The sequence below is a fragment of the Mercenaria mercenaria genome, chromosome 7 (assembly GCF_021730395.1).
Source record: "Mercenaria mercenaria strain notata chromosome 7, MADL_Memer_1, whole genome shotgun sequence".
Classification (NCBI taxonomy): domain Eukaryota; kingdom Metazoa; phylum Mollusca; class Bivalvia; order Venerida; family Veneridae; genus Mercenaria; species Mercenaria mercenaria.
In genome coordinates this window covers 42,091,750-42,109,535 of record NC_069367.1, presented here as the reverse complement: position 1 = coordinate 42,109,535, position 17,786 = coordinate 42,091,750, and the positions used below count along the sequence as shown (strand labels likewise).

The 17,786-nt window shown below is 33.4% G+C and overlaps 1 protein-coding gene across 2 annotated transcripts; it reads right to left on the bottom strand.

Annotated features, from left to right (window-relative positions):
• Window positions 1-673: 673 nt before the first annotated feature.
• On the bottom strand, window positions 674-11,585 carry LOC123555897 (BTB/POZ domain-containing protein KCTD14-like). Of its 2 annotated transcripts, none has more exons than XM_053548231.1 (3): window positions 11,533-11,585; window positions 6,226-6,558; window positions 674-2,623 (listed from the first exon to the last, which is right to left on the bottom strand). In XM_053548231.1, exons 1-3 carry the CDS (start codon window positions 11,545-11,547, stop codon window positions 1,940-1,942), a joined length of 1,032 nt encoding a protein of 343 aa, XP_053404206.1. In that variant the 5' UTR covers window positions 11,548-11,585; the 3' UTR covers window positions 674-1,939. The 2 variants fall into 2 exon arrangements, with proteins under 2 accessions (XP_053404206.1, XP_053404205.1); XM_053548230.1 differs by lacking the exon at window positions 11,533-11,585 and adding an exon at window positions 7,201-7,441.
• Between the last annotated feature and the right edge of the window lie 6,201 nt (window positions 11,586-17,786).

The following is a 17,786-nucleotide window of genomic DNA, read 5'->3' as shown; positions in this document are numbered from 1 at the left end:
AACAAACATGTACAAAATGACGTTGAAAACACCTTTCACAAACTCACACGAATTTCAAACGAAAAAAAGTGGGTAAAACTTATTTGTCTTGTCTGACGATAAAGATAAAACTTGGACCAGACTATATTTTACTGCAACTACAGATGGTTTAGATGAAAATTAGAACTGTACTATTTTTGGAACTTGAATCACTTTTTATGGTTGGCAGATCCTTTAAAAGGTCCAGACACCTGCTTTATGACGTCATTTAATATCACCATACAAAAAGTTCTGTGTTTTTCGCTAACGTTTGAATACATTATACGTTTTAAATTAAATAGTATTCAGACGTATGGTCTGATTAAAATGAAATCATCAAAAGTGCATTTTTACAGGGTTGCCATCCACACGTTTGATGGAAAAGATCGCAGGACGGACAGAGGCAAATACAAACTTTAAGCGAAAAGCAGAGGTTGGAGAAATGTGGCACCAAACATACAAACTTTTATATAAATTTTATAAGCCGTTTAATGATCATCTCGTAAAGTTACTAGGCAATAGATTTAATTACAACAGAAACAACATATCCGTTCTTAGTTCCTAAATGTTTAAAATATGAAAACTAACGTTCTTGTACAAATCAATTGACAACTCAGTAGTTCGAAATTGTTGAACTTTATTTCAGTTGATATGATATAATATACTTTCATGACAAAAAGTCAGTATACCAAACAGAAACGAAAACTTATTCTGATTATTTGAAAAGTACTTGATAGGTAGTAGTATTTTCAGCATTTTTTATCTTAACAAAACGCAATGAAATCCCTTAACAGCAAATGACGTAACGTCAATATCCAGAAATTCTACAGCCAAACAACCATGTATGCGAAACGTATTTATTATTATTATAGACGGGTATAGAACATACATAAATAATACAAAGTTATATAAGAACACAATCATTATCCAGCCTTACAGTGCTAATCGGTCATTCGGTGTCGGCAAGGATTTCGGTATACAGAAGTCATATATTATACAAATGATAGTAAAAAAGAAACACACGTAATGAGATGAATACTATATAACATCTTCAAGTGAGAACATTGCAATCTTTGACATATGAGCTAGATGGTTCAAAGTTTTAAGGCATCTATGATAAATAACCTTACATAAACAATATTCCTAGTTGTCGAAAAAAAAGTGATTCAACAATGTTATTCCATGAAGAATTAAAAAAAAAACTATATCGTTAATAGAACAGGTAGGTTACCATACTAGCGGAACACTCATTTATTTACTAATATTTACACAACAAGTTTTAAATGTCATAATTTTCATAGGAGGAACCCTGTGCCCCCTTTTGCAGGGTTAACTCCGCCTTACATAATTTCCTCAACCATTTTCGGGTTACTATACCTCTTGTGGCCAATATATTTACATATCAATCAATTTACATACAAAAATACATACATTTAAACAAACAGACAGACAGTAGAAGTAGATTTGCTTTGTGTATATATATGATAGTGGTTAGAATTTACGTTACATTATAAAAATTACCTAGGAAGTGTAAGGCAAGGTAATGAAACGCACAACACATCTCACGCCCTTCTAGCACGTTATTATGTTATTTTTTGTTTGTTGTCAGAGGTTTACTGCACCAAGATCGTAATCAAGACAGTCAGTATCAAAGATATAATCAATGATAGGTATTTTACTTCATATTTATGTATATATTTTTTTCCACTTTTAACCAAATATGTTTGACTATTTTTATGTAAGTATTTCAGCTTTCTATATTACAATAGTGAACGCATTGCTGTACAAAAGTAAAATGCTTATTATAAAAGCTTTAAAAACATGTTACTGACATGTCTGTGACATTGTTCTTCGTGGTACGTGTAATAAAATTACAGTTAGTCTGTAATAAATTTAATGTTATTGTTTCAGTAATTCACAGTTAATGTGTAAGGAGTATAATCTGTTTAAATTCCTTATCGCTCCCGCAATTCTTGCAACGATTGTTCCATTCCCTAGTAACGGTGTATTTAGCAAAACCAAGTTTACATAGCTCGTGAACTAGTAACGCCATCATGTCTTCTGTCAGATACGTACTTTCAATGTCAATAAAAATGTTGATAGAAGTAGTAAAATCACCGGGCGTTTTGCATCTGTCCTTATTGGGGATACAACAACTGTTACCATAACTACTAAAAAAATTTAACACTTTGTTTTCTTGCGGACCGACATTACTCTTCTTAATTTCATTAATAGTTTTTTCTTTCACTTTTTGATATCCGTTGTTCTCTACACGCTTTCTAAGTTCTGCAATTTGATTTCGATATTTCACGGAATGAAAGATTTCCAACTTTTTCGCTAGTGACACAATTTGAAGATACTTGGCGAGGTCAAAAACATCTAGAGCCATTTCCTGTGGTGGTAATCTGCCAAAACGGAGATAATCTAAGATGAACTTGAATACTTCACCATCAAAATCTACGAAATAGCGACCGTCTTTGTCCTTACTGACAACTTGACGTCCACTAAACATGGCGGCCAGCATACTGTCGGGTTCCTTTCTTAGCGTTTTCAGCAACGTTGTCATTAGCTTTCCATCGACATTCAGTTCGACGACATCTTCAAACTAGATAAAAGAAGCTTTTAACGTTTAACTTATAGGTCACATGTACACATACATTTATGAAATACACGTGTATGTAATAAGGTTGGAGGAAGTTATAGCGTTTTACCCAATATACCAAACTCTTCCTGTTACCAGTACGAAATAATAAGTTTCCAAACATAACTTTTCTTATTGTTACTGGGGCAGTCTTTTCAAAAAATTGTCAAACTGCTCGCAGGAGTTGCTTCCCCTCGACTTCAGAAATCTATTTCTATAAATAAGAGAGATAACTGCGTAGAAGACTGAAGAAAATAACTACTATTTTATTACTCTAATTTATTTATTTCTAAAGCATCAACTTCAAATATTTATGCGGCATTATCGTTAATTTATCATATTTAAATGCACAGCAAACGAAAATTGCTTTTATAAAACATTCACCAAAAACACACTTTATATGTATTTTATTTGGTGTTATATCAAATCGACATAATTCAGGTTATAGTGTGACCGTTTGGGCTTTTATTGGCAGAAAAAGGTCTTAGGTACATCCCGTATTATTTCTGACATGGATGGGTTCTTATTTAGAACCACTGACAACCGTAAGTCAACTGGATGTCTTCCTCACATGACGGTCTAAATGATGCTCGAACTGACAAAGGTGAGGTGCAAGTGATTTAAAGAACTGTGCAAACAGAAAGGTTATCCAACTGGTTTTTGCATTGATATTGCTAACGCATATACTATAAGTTCATCGTAGTCACGCATAAACAACACAGTAATGATCCAAGCTTAACCAAAGCTCTAGGTACCTTTACTGGCAGGTATTGGTACGTGACTAGAATGTACAACATATAGTCCAAGAGATGGTGCACATTTACCTTTTTGAGCCCAATCATTTTGTTTTATTTCTTTTGGCAGCCAATCGTATTAAGTTTCAATAAACCCATTGCTTAGTTGCCAAAGCGGGTGGAAACACTAACATTTTAAGATGGCCGCCAATATGGCCGCCATAGTTTTTCAGATTTCCGTTTATTTACAAAAGGAAGCCTTGCTATATCAAAGTTAATACAATTTATCAACAGAAGTCTTTTATTGAATAGAAAACATTATTTTCTAAATGTCTTTCCACTTCCAGTTCCATTTTGTGTGTTTATTGTAAAAATAATGCATAATGGTTGTAAAAATAATGCAGAACGATTGGCAAAAATAGTGATATTTTACGATCTTTCACAATTACACAGCCTATCAATATTTATCATTTGAAAAGCGTACATGGAATATTTTTGTGGTTACTTTTATGTCTCAGTAGCATGCCTCTACTCAAACATAGTATATAGTTCCTTGCTACGCAGAAAAAATATGTTTGTTTACGTGTAACCAACAGGCCGAACTTTCCTTATGCTTGCATTATGATACCCATATTACATTGGTATAACCTTTGATTTGTCCTAGCGACCTAGTTTTTGACCCCAGATGACCACATTCAAACTTGACCTTAATTTCATCAAGGCTATCATTCTGACCAAATTTCATGAAGATCAATTAAAAAATACAGTCTCTATCGAATACACAAGGTTTTCCATTGATTTGACCTAGTGACCAAACTTTTGGCCACAAATGATCCATATTCTAACTTGACCTAGATTTCATCAAGGCAATTATTCTGACTAAATTATATGAATATCCAGTGTAAAATGCAGCCCCTATTGCGTACACAAGATTTTTACTTAATTTGACCGGGTGACCTAGTTTTTGAACCTACGTAACCCATATTCAAACTCAATCTAGATTTCATTCAGACAAACATTCTGGTCAAATTTCATGAAGATCCGGTGTAAAATGCAGCCTTTATTGTATACACAAGGTTTATCTTTGATTTGACCTAATGACCAGTCCTAGTTTCTGACCTTAGATAACCCATATTCTAACTTGACCCAGATTTTATCAAGGCAATCATTCTGACTAAAATTCATGAAGATCAATTGGAAACTACAGCCTCTATTGCATATACAAGGTTTTTCATTGATTTTACCTAGTGACATAGTTTTCCGCCCCAGAAGACCCATATTCAAACTCGACCTCAATTTCATCAAGGCTAATAAAAATAATAATCATTCTGACCAAATTTCATGAAGATCGATTACAAAATACAGTCTCTATCGCATACAATTTTTTTTCTTTGATTTGACCTAGTGACCTAATTTTTGACCACATGTGACCCGTATTCTAACTTGACCTAGATTTCATTAAGGTAATTATTCTGGCTAAATTTTATGACTATCAAATGTAAATTGCAGCCCCTATTGCGTACACAAGATTTTTCTTTAATTTGATCTGGCATACACAAAGTTTATCTTTGATTTGACCTAGTGACCTAGATTCTAACTCAGATAACCCATATTCTATCTTGACCTAGATTTTATCAAGAAAATCATTCTGACTAAAATTCATGAAGATCAATTAAAAAATACAGTCTCTATTGCATACACAAGGTTTTTCTTTGATTTGACCTAGTGACCTAGTTTTTGACCTCAGATAACCCATATTCTAACTTGACCTAGACTTTAACAAGGTTATCATTCTGACCAAAATGCATGAAGATCAATAACAAAGTACAGCCTCTATTGCATACACAATGTTTTTCTTTGATTTGACCTAGTGACCTAATTTTTGACCCCAGGTAATCCGTTTTTAAACTTGACCTAGATTTTATTAAGGTGATCATTTTGACAAAATTTTATGAAGATCAATTGAAAAATACAGCCTCTATCGCATACACTAAATATATAGCTAAATGTTGACAGACGACAGACAGACCGACAGACGACGGACGCCGGACATAGAGTGATCACAATAACTCACCTGAGCCATGCTCAGGTGAGCTAAAAGTGAAAGTATAAACTGGCTATGGAGTTAGAAATGACAATCGTAATTTAATTGTGAAAACCTGGTCAATAACTTTTTATAAGATATTGGAAGAGTTATTATAGAATTTGCTTTACAATTTTTTGATTGATAAAATAGTTTTGGATTCAATTTATATGTTTTCAATAAATTGGAAATCTTTACCTTATAGACAAAAGATTAACAAACGTTCGTTTTATTTCATTCTAATATTTGTTGAAATTTACTTATTTATATTCCATTTTTCAAAGAAAAACTTCATTTGATGAAACCTTGTTTTTTTCCAACTAAAATTTTATTTAGACATGATGTTTAGTTGACATCCTATTTAGATTTAACATAGGGTGGTAAACAGTGATGTGCAAATACTAAACAGTGCCCGTTTTTGAAACACTAGTTTTCCGGACCTCTTTAACCCTTACCCTGCTAAATTTCTATTATGAATATGCCCATCTTTCAATTTGCACAGTACCATTAACTATTAAAAGGGGTTCTTACCAAAAAGATACTGACTGAATAGCGAACAGTGTAGATCATGATCAGACAGCACGCATGTGCAGGCTGATCAAGATCTACACTGGTCGTAAAGGCAGAGCCAGTCGTGTCAAGCATGATAAGGGTTAAATTGGATAATACAGTATAATGCTTTGTTTTCTTGTGGACCGGCATTACTCTTTTCATTTTCGTTTCCCCTCTCTATGTCCCTTGCTCTGTACCTGTGTTTTAGGTTCGGCAATTTGATTTCGATATTTCACGGAATGATAGGTTTCCAACTTTTCCGCTAGTGACATAATTTGAAGATACTTGGCGAGGTCATAAACATCTATAGCCTTTTCCTGCGACGGTAATTTGCCAAAACGGAGATAATCTATGATGTATGTAAACACTTCACCATCACAGTCTATGAAATAGCGACCGTCTTTGTCCTTACTAATCACGTGACGTCCACTAAACATGGCGGCCAGCATACTGTCCGGTTCATGTCTTAGCGTATTCAGCAACGTTGTCATTAGCTTTCCACCGACATTCAGTTCAACGACATCTTCGAACTAGATAAAAACAAAGCATTTCACATTTAACTTATTGCTAGCATATACACACATGTTTAAAGCACAAATTCACATTCCAAAGATACAATTTTATCAAGTGGAAGTAAGGACTGGACATTTCAAGAGGGTTGTTAATCAGGTAATCGTGGGACAATATACACTGCACGTTTAAAATTAAGGTAAGACTTAGAACATTTATTTGGTATTAACAGATTGACATAAATCAGGTAATAATGTGACTTTTTGGTCTTTTATTGGCAGAGAAAGATCCAAGGTACATATTATATCTGAGACGCTTATTTAGAACCACTGATATCCGTAAGTAAGCTAGATGGCTTTCTCACATGACGGCTGGAATGATACTCAAACCGACAGAGGTGAGGTGCAAGTTATTTGAAAGCCTGTGCGAACAGAAAGGTTTCCAGCGTTATTTTTATATTGATAATGCGAATACATATATTTTAAGTTCATCGTTATGACGCATAAAACAACATAATGAACCAAGCTTTACTGGAATCCAAACTCCAGGTATCTGATACGAAAGGTGTTTTACGTGGCTAAAAAGGTGAATCTTCCTTAAAAATAATGTAATTAGGCAAGATTACTTTGTGATAAATACATGAAAGAAACTTGTGCTCTTACCGTTGTGGTTTCCATTGCTTAAAATATGACTGTTTATGAATATTCAAAACATTTATATTTCCCTATGTAATTTGAACAAACTGTTTATATAACTATTCAGGACGAATAATTTTATGAGCCGGCGTGCAGATCAACAGTGATAAACACGAAAGATAAAATATCGCTTGAGATTTTAAAAATACATCTTGATCAATAAAGAATGTTTGCTCTTTCACGTTATATCAAAATGAACGGAGATTATATGTTTTTCGATAAGTGGCAGATCCACGATTAGGAGACGGATTTTCTAGGGGATACCCCGGATATAATCAATGTAACTCAAATGGTGTTATCCAAGTATATTTGATAACGATATATAGTCTGAGCATAAAAGATAGGCCCAATGTCGTATTTTAAATTTGTAACGTGTTAAAAAATGTTTGACAAGTTGATAGCTTTTTGATTTGAATGTCGACCGGTCCCACCGCTTCGGCAATTATAAGTACTACTAAACATTTTGATCAGATTGAATATTTTAGGCTAGTGTCACAATTTTTGGCTATGAAATTTGTATGCTCGCAGGAATTTAGGGATGCACCCCCGTTTAATCCAGCCTTGCCGATCCCAAGAGTATCAACCAACCAAACGAGTACACATTTGAATTTAACGCTTAGCCGTACGTTGTGAGAAAATAATTCAAACATCACCAAATCATAGAAAGAACAAGTTGTTTCACATGAAAATTAAACAGCATGTAAAACATGTATATTACTCTACGAAACAAGTGTCAGTATACTGATATAAACATTGAATCCCGGAAAAGGACCGACTAAAGGGGTCACACTTCTGGACAGTAAAACGCATTTAAAATCTCGCCGGTTGCACAGAACTGTTACATATGTTCGTTTTGATGCATTTTAAATAATGTACCAGTATTGAAAGTTCACAAAACTAGGTGAAACGCAGTTTTCAGTAATTGTTTATTTTTATTTCTTTACAAATGGCATTCATTTTCAAAGGGGGACAACTTTTTCAGAATAGTTTAGGTATCCGTCGTGTGGGACAGTACGGCAGAACATGTAATGGTTAGGTAAAACATTGGTAAAGATGTTGTTTATCAAATATTTCTGTGCTTCGATGATATACTCCTAAACCTTAAGACAGAAATTTTCCTTGTCACTCTTTACTTCATCAGCCCCAACGACTAATTTAATGTGAAATCACTTGATGTAACTTGAGGTTAGCTACATTTCTTACTAATGTTTGCGGAGGGATAGCCAAAGAAGCAAAAACCGCCTAGTTGTCACATGCAGTTTGAAACACAAAGGGGAATGCGTAGGTTGGAAAATTGGTAACTGACCAAGTATCAATTCTAGTTAAGCTGAACATAGCATATAACAAGGTACATAATGTGTAATAATGTGTAACAAAAAAACTATGTAAACCCAACAAATTAAATTGTAGAAGTAAGCGGTGTTTACCATATATAAAACATACAAAACAGTCCAGAATTTTATATCATATAAGTGCTTTTTTTTTGTTCTCAATCACCAATTCAAGTATTAAATTGACAACATTTTGCTTTCAGATATTAGTTATTCACTTTATTGAATATCTATTGAAAACTATGTACATTGCTTCACTGTAACCAATGATAAATAGAATAAAATGACTATTAAAAGTTAATGGTTTTTAACTTTTTAAATGAATGAATTTGAAGAATTGCGGTTTACAATACTTAGGGATGTCCGTTCTATGAAAGATGGAAATGCATGTCAGCCTATGCTAAATCTCTTCGATCTGAATGTGGTTAGTTTATTGTTACAGAAAACATATTTCATGTTCTTGTACAAGGTTATGTTTAACATGTTGAATTAAATGTTACCTTTCGGAAAATGTCTCTGTCGTTTTAGGAATCTGTAGGGTTTAGGTTTATCGGATAAAACCATCGTTTCTTATTATTGATCAGCAGATACGTTTGTTATCGTGGATTAAGTGTTATCGTGGATTAAGTGTTATCGTGGATTAAGTGTTATGGATTAAGTGTTATCGTAGATTAAGTGTTATCGTGGATTAAGTGCTTTTTCTGATAGAGCCACCAATGAGTCATGCTTTAAATGAAAATATTTGTACATTTAGAAATTCACAATCATAATTTGAACAAAATATATATGTGTGCTAGAGCACAAAATCACTTGGATAGAGGTTATAAAACATGGCCGATACGAGAAAAAGTGAAATAAAAAAAAAACCGTTTAGCATAATGATAACTGCAGTAGAAATTCAAACTTATTGTAAACGCTAGTTTACGTCTAACGTACTACTAGGACATGAAAATAATCAAACACAACCAAATCGTAGAAAGAAATAGACGCTTTACTTGAAAATTGAACAGCATATAAACATATACATTTCTCTATAGAATAATTGTAAATTTACTGGAAAAAATGCCCTTAATTCAGCGCCTCTTAAAGCTCATCATCTTTTCGAAGAAGTGTACATGTCTTCGTTTTTATGCATTTGCAATAATGTTCCAATGCTGAAAATTCACATAACTAAGTTTAACGTAGTTTCATTATATGGTTTACAAATTCACCTTTTTTTAAAAATGTGAACAACTTTTTGAAAGTACGTGATGTAGTTTAATATCCAGTTGCTCGGGACAACACTGTACAACATGTCTTCGACTGTTAAATTACTGGTAAAGATGCTGTTCGTTTACCAACTATTTCTGCGGTTTGGTGATATACAATGTATTGCTAAACCTTAGAAGTTTCAATGCGAAAACGTTTTGCAATCAAACTGGGTTTATCCTGACACTGAAACATCTTACACGATTTGCTAATATCACTTAATTGCCAAACAGTATTCATAGTCGCTGTGAAGAGTTAAAGGAGTAACGTTATTGTTAATGATTCGTCGGACAGAGCCGACTTATAACTACACTTGCTGGAGTAACTATGTTAATGTGGTCTTATTAATGCTAATAACATATTAACAGCGAAATCATAAAATCTTATCTAATAAAATCTTTCACAATTCTTTTTTTAAATTCTAGAAGTATATTTTGTAATTTTCTTATTTTCACACGCCGGTACAGTACCATTAAGATGAAAGCCATTTTTAAGGAAAATTTTGTTCGATTAATTGGTTATTGTTTATTTATTTAAGTTACTTAAATAATTTGGTAAAAATATACCATAGATCCGTTTTATTTTTTTTACTTCATCAATTTGTTTTCTTTTTAAGAGTAAAACTGTCTTACAAAGGAACTTCATATGATCAATGAATGTTTGTCATTGTATTTTCTATGTATTAGTTGTTTTTTTTTGTTGGATTAAACGCCGCACCAACACAATTATAGGTCTTACAGAACTTTTCAGCCAACTTCTTTGATGATGGAGGAAGACACCAGATGCCCTGGAAAGACCTGGAGAGAGCTACATGCGAAATTGTGGCCATAGGCATCAAGTTGATATAGGTGGCTACTACTATGGCCTCCATATTTCGAGTTTTGATGGTGTAGAAATAACCCAGTTATGGGTCCTCATATATTTCAGGCATGGACGGGCTCTTATGTAGAACAACAGCAAGTTGGATATGTTCTACACATGACGACCTAATAAGGCTTAGGTGGGCCGTTGGTCTAGTGGTAACACGCTCGACTCTCAATCCAGAGGTCCGGGATTCGAATCCCGGTTCAGGCACTGGAAATTTCTGAGATGCTCTTGAGTGTCTCCCACCTAAATAGAGGCCTGTACTGGTTCTTCACAGGAAAGACGGCTTCGCGTGTATCGCAGACTGTCTATTCGAAAAGAGCCAGGCTAAGTTAGCCGGACACGTTTGTATCTGAAATGTTCTCTCTGTCTGTTCTGGGGACTTTATCTCACTCTGTCTCTCTGGTCAGATCGCTCTGTGTCTGTACTAGTAGATGATGATTTCGCGCCCTCTGTGGCTGCAGTTGCTATATGTAAATTTATCATGAAAAGGGCGCTATTTAAAGCTGGTATAATAATAATGATAATAATAAGGCTCAAACTCACAGAAATAAGGAGGAGCGAGTGTGTGACTCGAGGCCGGCCGCTTACACTGCTAGATGGGCAATACAATACAGTGCAATGCAATGCAATGCAATGCACTACATTACAATACAATACAATACAATACAATACATAAAGGTTTAGCATTGTAAATGGCGATTCTTTACTTTTATCTTAATGACGCATATACTATTACACAAATATGGATTGGGTTCGCAGCTAGAGTGTTAATCTTGCATAAAAATAACCAAGTTCGGCAAGGTTGTGAAAAATTATTTTATTTTAATAAAAAAAAGAAATGTTATATTCTTACCATTCCGGTATCCATTGCTTAACATATGAAGAAATAATGATATTGAAACGAAGTATCAATGCTTATTTTCCCCCTGCAGAATACGTGACAAACAGATCGTATAAATAGCAGGTACACATTTTACCTTGATTTTATAGTACATGTATAATTTATGCAGAGCGCGCAGTGCGATAAGAATGCAAAACAAATCATGTGAAATACTTCAGACAATTAATTGTTTCTTCCTCCGAAAAGCTTTAGAATGTCACAATTAAAGATATAGAATATTGCACACCTTAACTTTAAGGCAAAGTATTGTACATCTAAGAGAAACCGAACAGAACAGTGATATTCTCGCGTGAGATTTAAATGACGTAGGACTGGTCTAACATCCCATCGGGTGGAGCCGTGAAATCTCAGTAAATATTGGTAAATTCGCAGTAAAACGTATTATTTGTATAGCGGGAACTCGCATCGAAACCCATTAATTCCCTACAAAGTTGTGCCCGTAGCAGTTGCTGATACTCAATACATAATTCATGGAATTACATTTAGTATTTAGCAAATTTAATCAATGACGGTTGGTTTATCATATAAAATCGGAATTAAACACATGGGAATTAACATAATAAAGTAAAGATTTGTTGACATATAAATCTCGAAAATATTAAATACAAAAACAGCATTTTGTTATGGAGAAACGTCTTCATATATTCAGAATAGATCTAACTCCTGACAAAAATGTAATACCAAGTTGTTGCCTTGTGAATTAAACAAAATACAACAACCGATGCGAGATAGATGTACAAAACAGGAAGTTAACAGATGGAGTAACATCTCTAATGCATTAGAATATACATGTAGTCTAAAAGTTCCAGAGCATTGTGTATAAATGTTGAGGCTTTCTTTTTCAGTATTCAGTTTAATTAGATTCCAAGTTTTGATGTCAAATATACTTTTTAATCTTCAGAAATATATAAAAATGCAGTACACCATATTACATACATTTCAATTATGCAAGACTGTTTCGGTATTGCTGTCTTTGCAAGTTTTTCTTAAATGTTAAGAGATAAAAGATTATGAACAAGCAGGATGTGGCAGCACTTTATCTCTCAATTGAATACTTAACAGTCAAGTATTTAATTAAGAGATAAAGTGCTTCCACAACATTTTTAAAAGTGTATTTACATCCTTGAGGATATTAATAGCTGTATCATGGTTGAAACAAACTTTTATGTCCTAAGCGATTTTAAAAATGATATAAGGAAATAATGTTGTTTAAACCTCATTTACTAGAAGATTTTTACCTAAATATTCCTTCACATATGAACTATATAGGGGAGGGAGGACCCTGTACCCGCTTGTGCAGGATGGGTCCGCCTTACATACATTGTAATCTCTCCCCCACCCCCCTATGTCCCTGGTTACCCAGGCATATTGTTACGCATCAGTCATACATACATACATATATGTATGCATGCACGCATGCAATACAAAGCAGCTAGACGTAAATTCTAACAACTATATCATATACAATAAGCAAAATGTATGTATGTATCTATGTATGTAGGCATGTATGTATGTATGAACCACTTTGCTTATGACACAAGACTCGTATTTAGCTTTTTCATGTTCTTAAGCAAACAACCCAATGCAAGTTCATCTTTATCATGTTTACTAGTTTTTAAATAACAAATGCATAACAAATAATATTTTGAAAAAAATGTCTTCTTTATATTCCTGGCCTTCAAGTTCTGAGGAAAATATTTATACAAACAAAAATATCTTTGTTCCAAAAGACTAATTCCAGGTCCCGCACCCATTCCCTCAGGAAATCAAATGACTAACCTCCATGACAGTGAAAAATGAAACTTCGTTTTTAACAGTTTGTTCTTTTAATTGCGTACAAAGTCTTATTGCAAACGCAATACCATAATAACAGCTCAATTTAATTTCAATACAGAGCACGAGATCTGAGTAATTTCAGACCTGATTTGCTCACTACTTATTGTTCAGTATGGAAACAGACAAAACAGACGACTTTATTTATTTATTTATTTATTGAAGTTAACCAAAATGCAGACAGAATGGAATAAAATTGCTTTAAAAACAATCGAAAAGGGTAAATTAAACCCGTTATCAAAAGAATTTCCAGAAGAACAAGATTTCTAAATATACATTTTTCTTTGTTTATGACTTACGACTTAAACAGTAATGTTATATGCTTACATTGGCAATCTTGACGTGGTCAGGGCCTATGACATGGTATGTGCATTGGAAGTAGATATCTTTTCTTTTGCTGGCACGAAACAAAAGGCGGATATTTTGAATGTATTCAGAATATTTTTGCAGCCTTCTGAATAAATGTAAATTCAGAACTATTTTCTTTTCTTCAACACATTTACCTAAAATCAAATGAAAAGACATACAAATACGTTTCACGTAATAATTAAAGTATGTGTTAATGTCCAAAATTAAGAAAGGTAATTAATGAAACAGTTAAATGTGAAACATGTAAATATAGTTTTACTCTTTAAAAAAGTTCTTGTATTTATGGCTGTCTGAGTGCGATGTGAACGCGATCATTTAAACGCTCTTTGTAAAATGTATCTAATAAAGCGATTACGTAAACTCATGGATCAAAAATGTTTTTCCTCTCTAGATATGATGAACAGACTTTGAATAAACAAATTTAAAAGACGAAATTTGTCATTTCTTTAAGTTTTATGTTGGGTGTAAAGAAAACCTGTGCAGAAAACCTCACTGGGGCGCGCCGAATGTCAAAAACTCTAGTATACGGTGAGTAGCCTGGGGGCCTGTTTCACAAAACGTTTTCGTACGAAGTTCGCAAGATACTTCGTACGTAGAACGTACGAAAAATTTGCTAAGTTCTTAGGTCTGTTTCACAAAACTGTCGTACGAAACCAGTGCGAATGTTATTTCGTACGAACTTTTTTGCAGAAAGTGATCAGACAGTTTTTCTCCATGTGATATGTTAATTTCTTTATACATGATGAAATCTGTAATCAAAACCAAAGAAAGCATAGAATAGAAGACAAACTTTACAATAAAGTTGTGATCAACATGTAAAAAAGGTAAAAAACAACAACAAATGCACCCTAAACTGTATCTATTTTACAGAATATCTAAATACCTAAATGTTGGTATGAAGAATATGTTTTATAACTCATACATTTAACCGATTTTTGACTATGCATCAACTAGATGGGAAAACTGCTTTAAAGGAAGTATTGAAAGAATCTTTAAAATTCAAAAAAGGGCAGCTCGACTTATATTGAAAACACCCTTCCAGACATCATCCAATACTCTCTTCTGTGAACGTAAATAGTTAACTTTCCCAAACAGGAACAAATACGTAGATGATATTTGTTTGTTTCAGTGTAAGATCGAAATATATTTCACCGAGTGAACACTATAATTAGGTATTTTCACGAGACGGAGTGGCGCAGCCACGAGTTAAGTAAATTTTAGTGTTCACGAGTGAAATATATTTCGATCTTACATCGAAACAAACACATTTTCTTCTAATTTTATGTATTTTCAATGGTTTTAAACAAATTATAGCTATTTCACCCACGCAGCGTCACGTGCATCGAATCAAAACGTCATAATTTCATGACGTCACGATATCTATGGTGTATAACTGTCAAATAGTTCTATGACGTTTCCAGACTTCTTTTAGATTCTGTAATAATGGATCTTATGTCTTTATGATCCTGTAAATATTTATGTACATCTATATCTTTACTGAAGTATATTTTGCATGGAGTTTTCTATTATTCATAGTTCATATTCTTTCGCATTCAAGTGTAGTTCCGTACTAGTGCAAAATAAAAATAATATTTTCACTGTTTGAAACTGTGAAAATATCAATTTTATTTCACTGATAAATTCCAGTATTTCACTGTTCAAAGAGCATAAAATAAAATATTGGTGTTTTGGTTTATAAAGCATTAAACAAGCTTGCACCTTCATATATTTGTGACACAATTGAAATTTGTGACAATACAAACTATAGCCTTCGTTCTAAAACTAATTTTGATCTACAGCACATTCGACCTAAAACTAATTTTCTTAAACGTTCGTTTTCTTTTATGGCTGTAGAAATTTGGAAAGATAAACCTTACTCAATTAGAAATGCAAGCACAGTAAATTCATTTAAATATTTACTTAGAAATTTTATTTTGATTAATACAGTGTAAAGATTCACTAGGTTAACATGCGTTTATCTTCATTTACAAGTCTGCTCTATGGAATGACTGTGACCTTTTTATGTGTAAATGGTTTTGTGTTTGTTTGAGGGCCTCATTGAAAATAAGATTTGTATGTTATGTATGAAACTTAATGACTTTTACCCCCTTTAAATAAAGAATTTATTATTATTATTATTATTATTATTATTATTATTATCATCATCATTAAGCTCGGCACGTTTGATAAACCGGCTGTAATGGGATAACGTCATTTATCCTGATTACACAGAGAAACGACTGGACCTCGGAAATGAAGATCACTTTAAGAAATAAAGACAACGCGTAACTAAGCATAATAAAACGGCAAAGTTACTCTCTTCCTAACGATAACGTATTGTACTGAAACATCTGAAATATTCCAAATTGTCTCTTAAAATAAGCTTGAAATGTCTCTCTCTCTCCGAACGTGCAGAACTACATTACGAACATGTATCACATCTTTTGAAAAAAAATGGGTTGCCATTTGAAAACATTTATACGAATAAATATGATCGGATATTTCCATTCTTCAATTAAAAGGATTTTGAAATAATGAAAAGAATCATAGCGAAACATATTAAGCATTTATACATTGCTATATATATGAAGTCCGTGCGACAGCTATAATTTTAACTTCACATATATTGTCTTAAAGTCGCAATTTCGTATGATCATCGCAAATTTATGAACTCTTGTGAAACAGCTTTTTCTTCGTACGAAATGCGTAAGAAGTTCGTACGATAAAAATAATCGTATGAAGTTTTGTGAAACAGGCCCCAGTTTCATAAAAGATAGTATAAATAACTCAAAACAGCTTACAAGAGCTCGTAGCAGTGCAGAGGGCCTATTGCAGCGGGTGCGCATAACGTACATACATGTACGTACCCTTGATAATACTAAGATTCATATTCTAGGAACTTGTAATGACAGGTGTTAGTACATGGTTAGATGTAAATATAATATGATAATGATGTAATTAGGCAAGATTATTTTATGATAAATCCATGAAAGAAACTTAATGGTATTATCGCTGTGGTTAGCATTGCATGAAATATGAAGATTAATGGATATTTAATACATTTATTTTTCCAAAACTGGTCGTACAAATATCCAGGTGCATCTCTATTTAGGAACGTGCTGATAAACAGTGATTGATTGACATGAAATATAAAATATCACTTGAGATTTTGTAATACTTCCTTATCTATTGATAATATTTGCTCTTTCCCATTATTTCAGACTAATGCTACCACACAGGAAGATTATATTGAAATTTTCGAAATACAATGATAGTTAGATATTGTTGTTTTCACCTTTTTGCGTCCTGTCTACCATTAGCTCAAGTGGAGATCCATTTTATTTCGACAATGGGCGGATCCAGGATTAGAGGGCGGATTTTCTATACCCCCTTGGAAAATATTTGGCAAATATACTTCAAATGTACAATCCGACATTTGACATAGTCTGAGTCTGAATATTTGACCCAATGTCACGCTTTAATTTATAAATATCCTTAAAAAAGCAATTTGACAAGTTGACAGCTTTTGTTTTTAGTTTTCTTGTCGGCCGATCCCAACACTCTAGCAATTATAAATGCTACTGATATAAAGGTTTTCGATCGAAACGAGTCGCAACTGTAATTAAAATAACAGAGGTTTCAATTTCAGTATGCTCGCCGAATTTTTGTGGGAATGTGCACCGGCTGCGCCCCTTTTGGATCCGCTCTTGTCGAATCACCAAAATGAGTATCAAAGTGTAATCTAGACAGGAAATTTCCTTATCACCCTTTCCTACTTCCGCTTCAAATGCTTAATTAAATTCGAAATCATTTAAAGTAAGATTTATTTATTTTGCATCGGACCGCCAATGGCGGCGAAAACCGTTTCGTTGTCACATGCAATTTGATATAATAGAAACTGCAGGTTGGAAAATTGGTAACTGGCAAAATCTATTCAAAGCGCTATATATATATACGATGAGTAATAATGTGTAGCAAAAGCTTCGGAAACCCCACAAATTAAG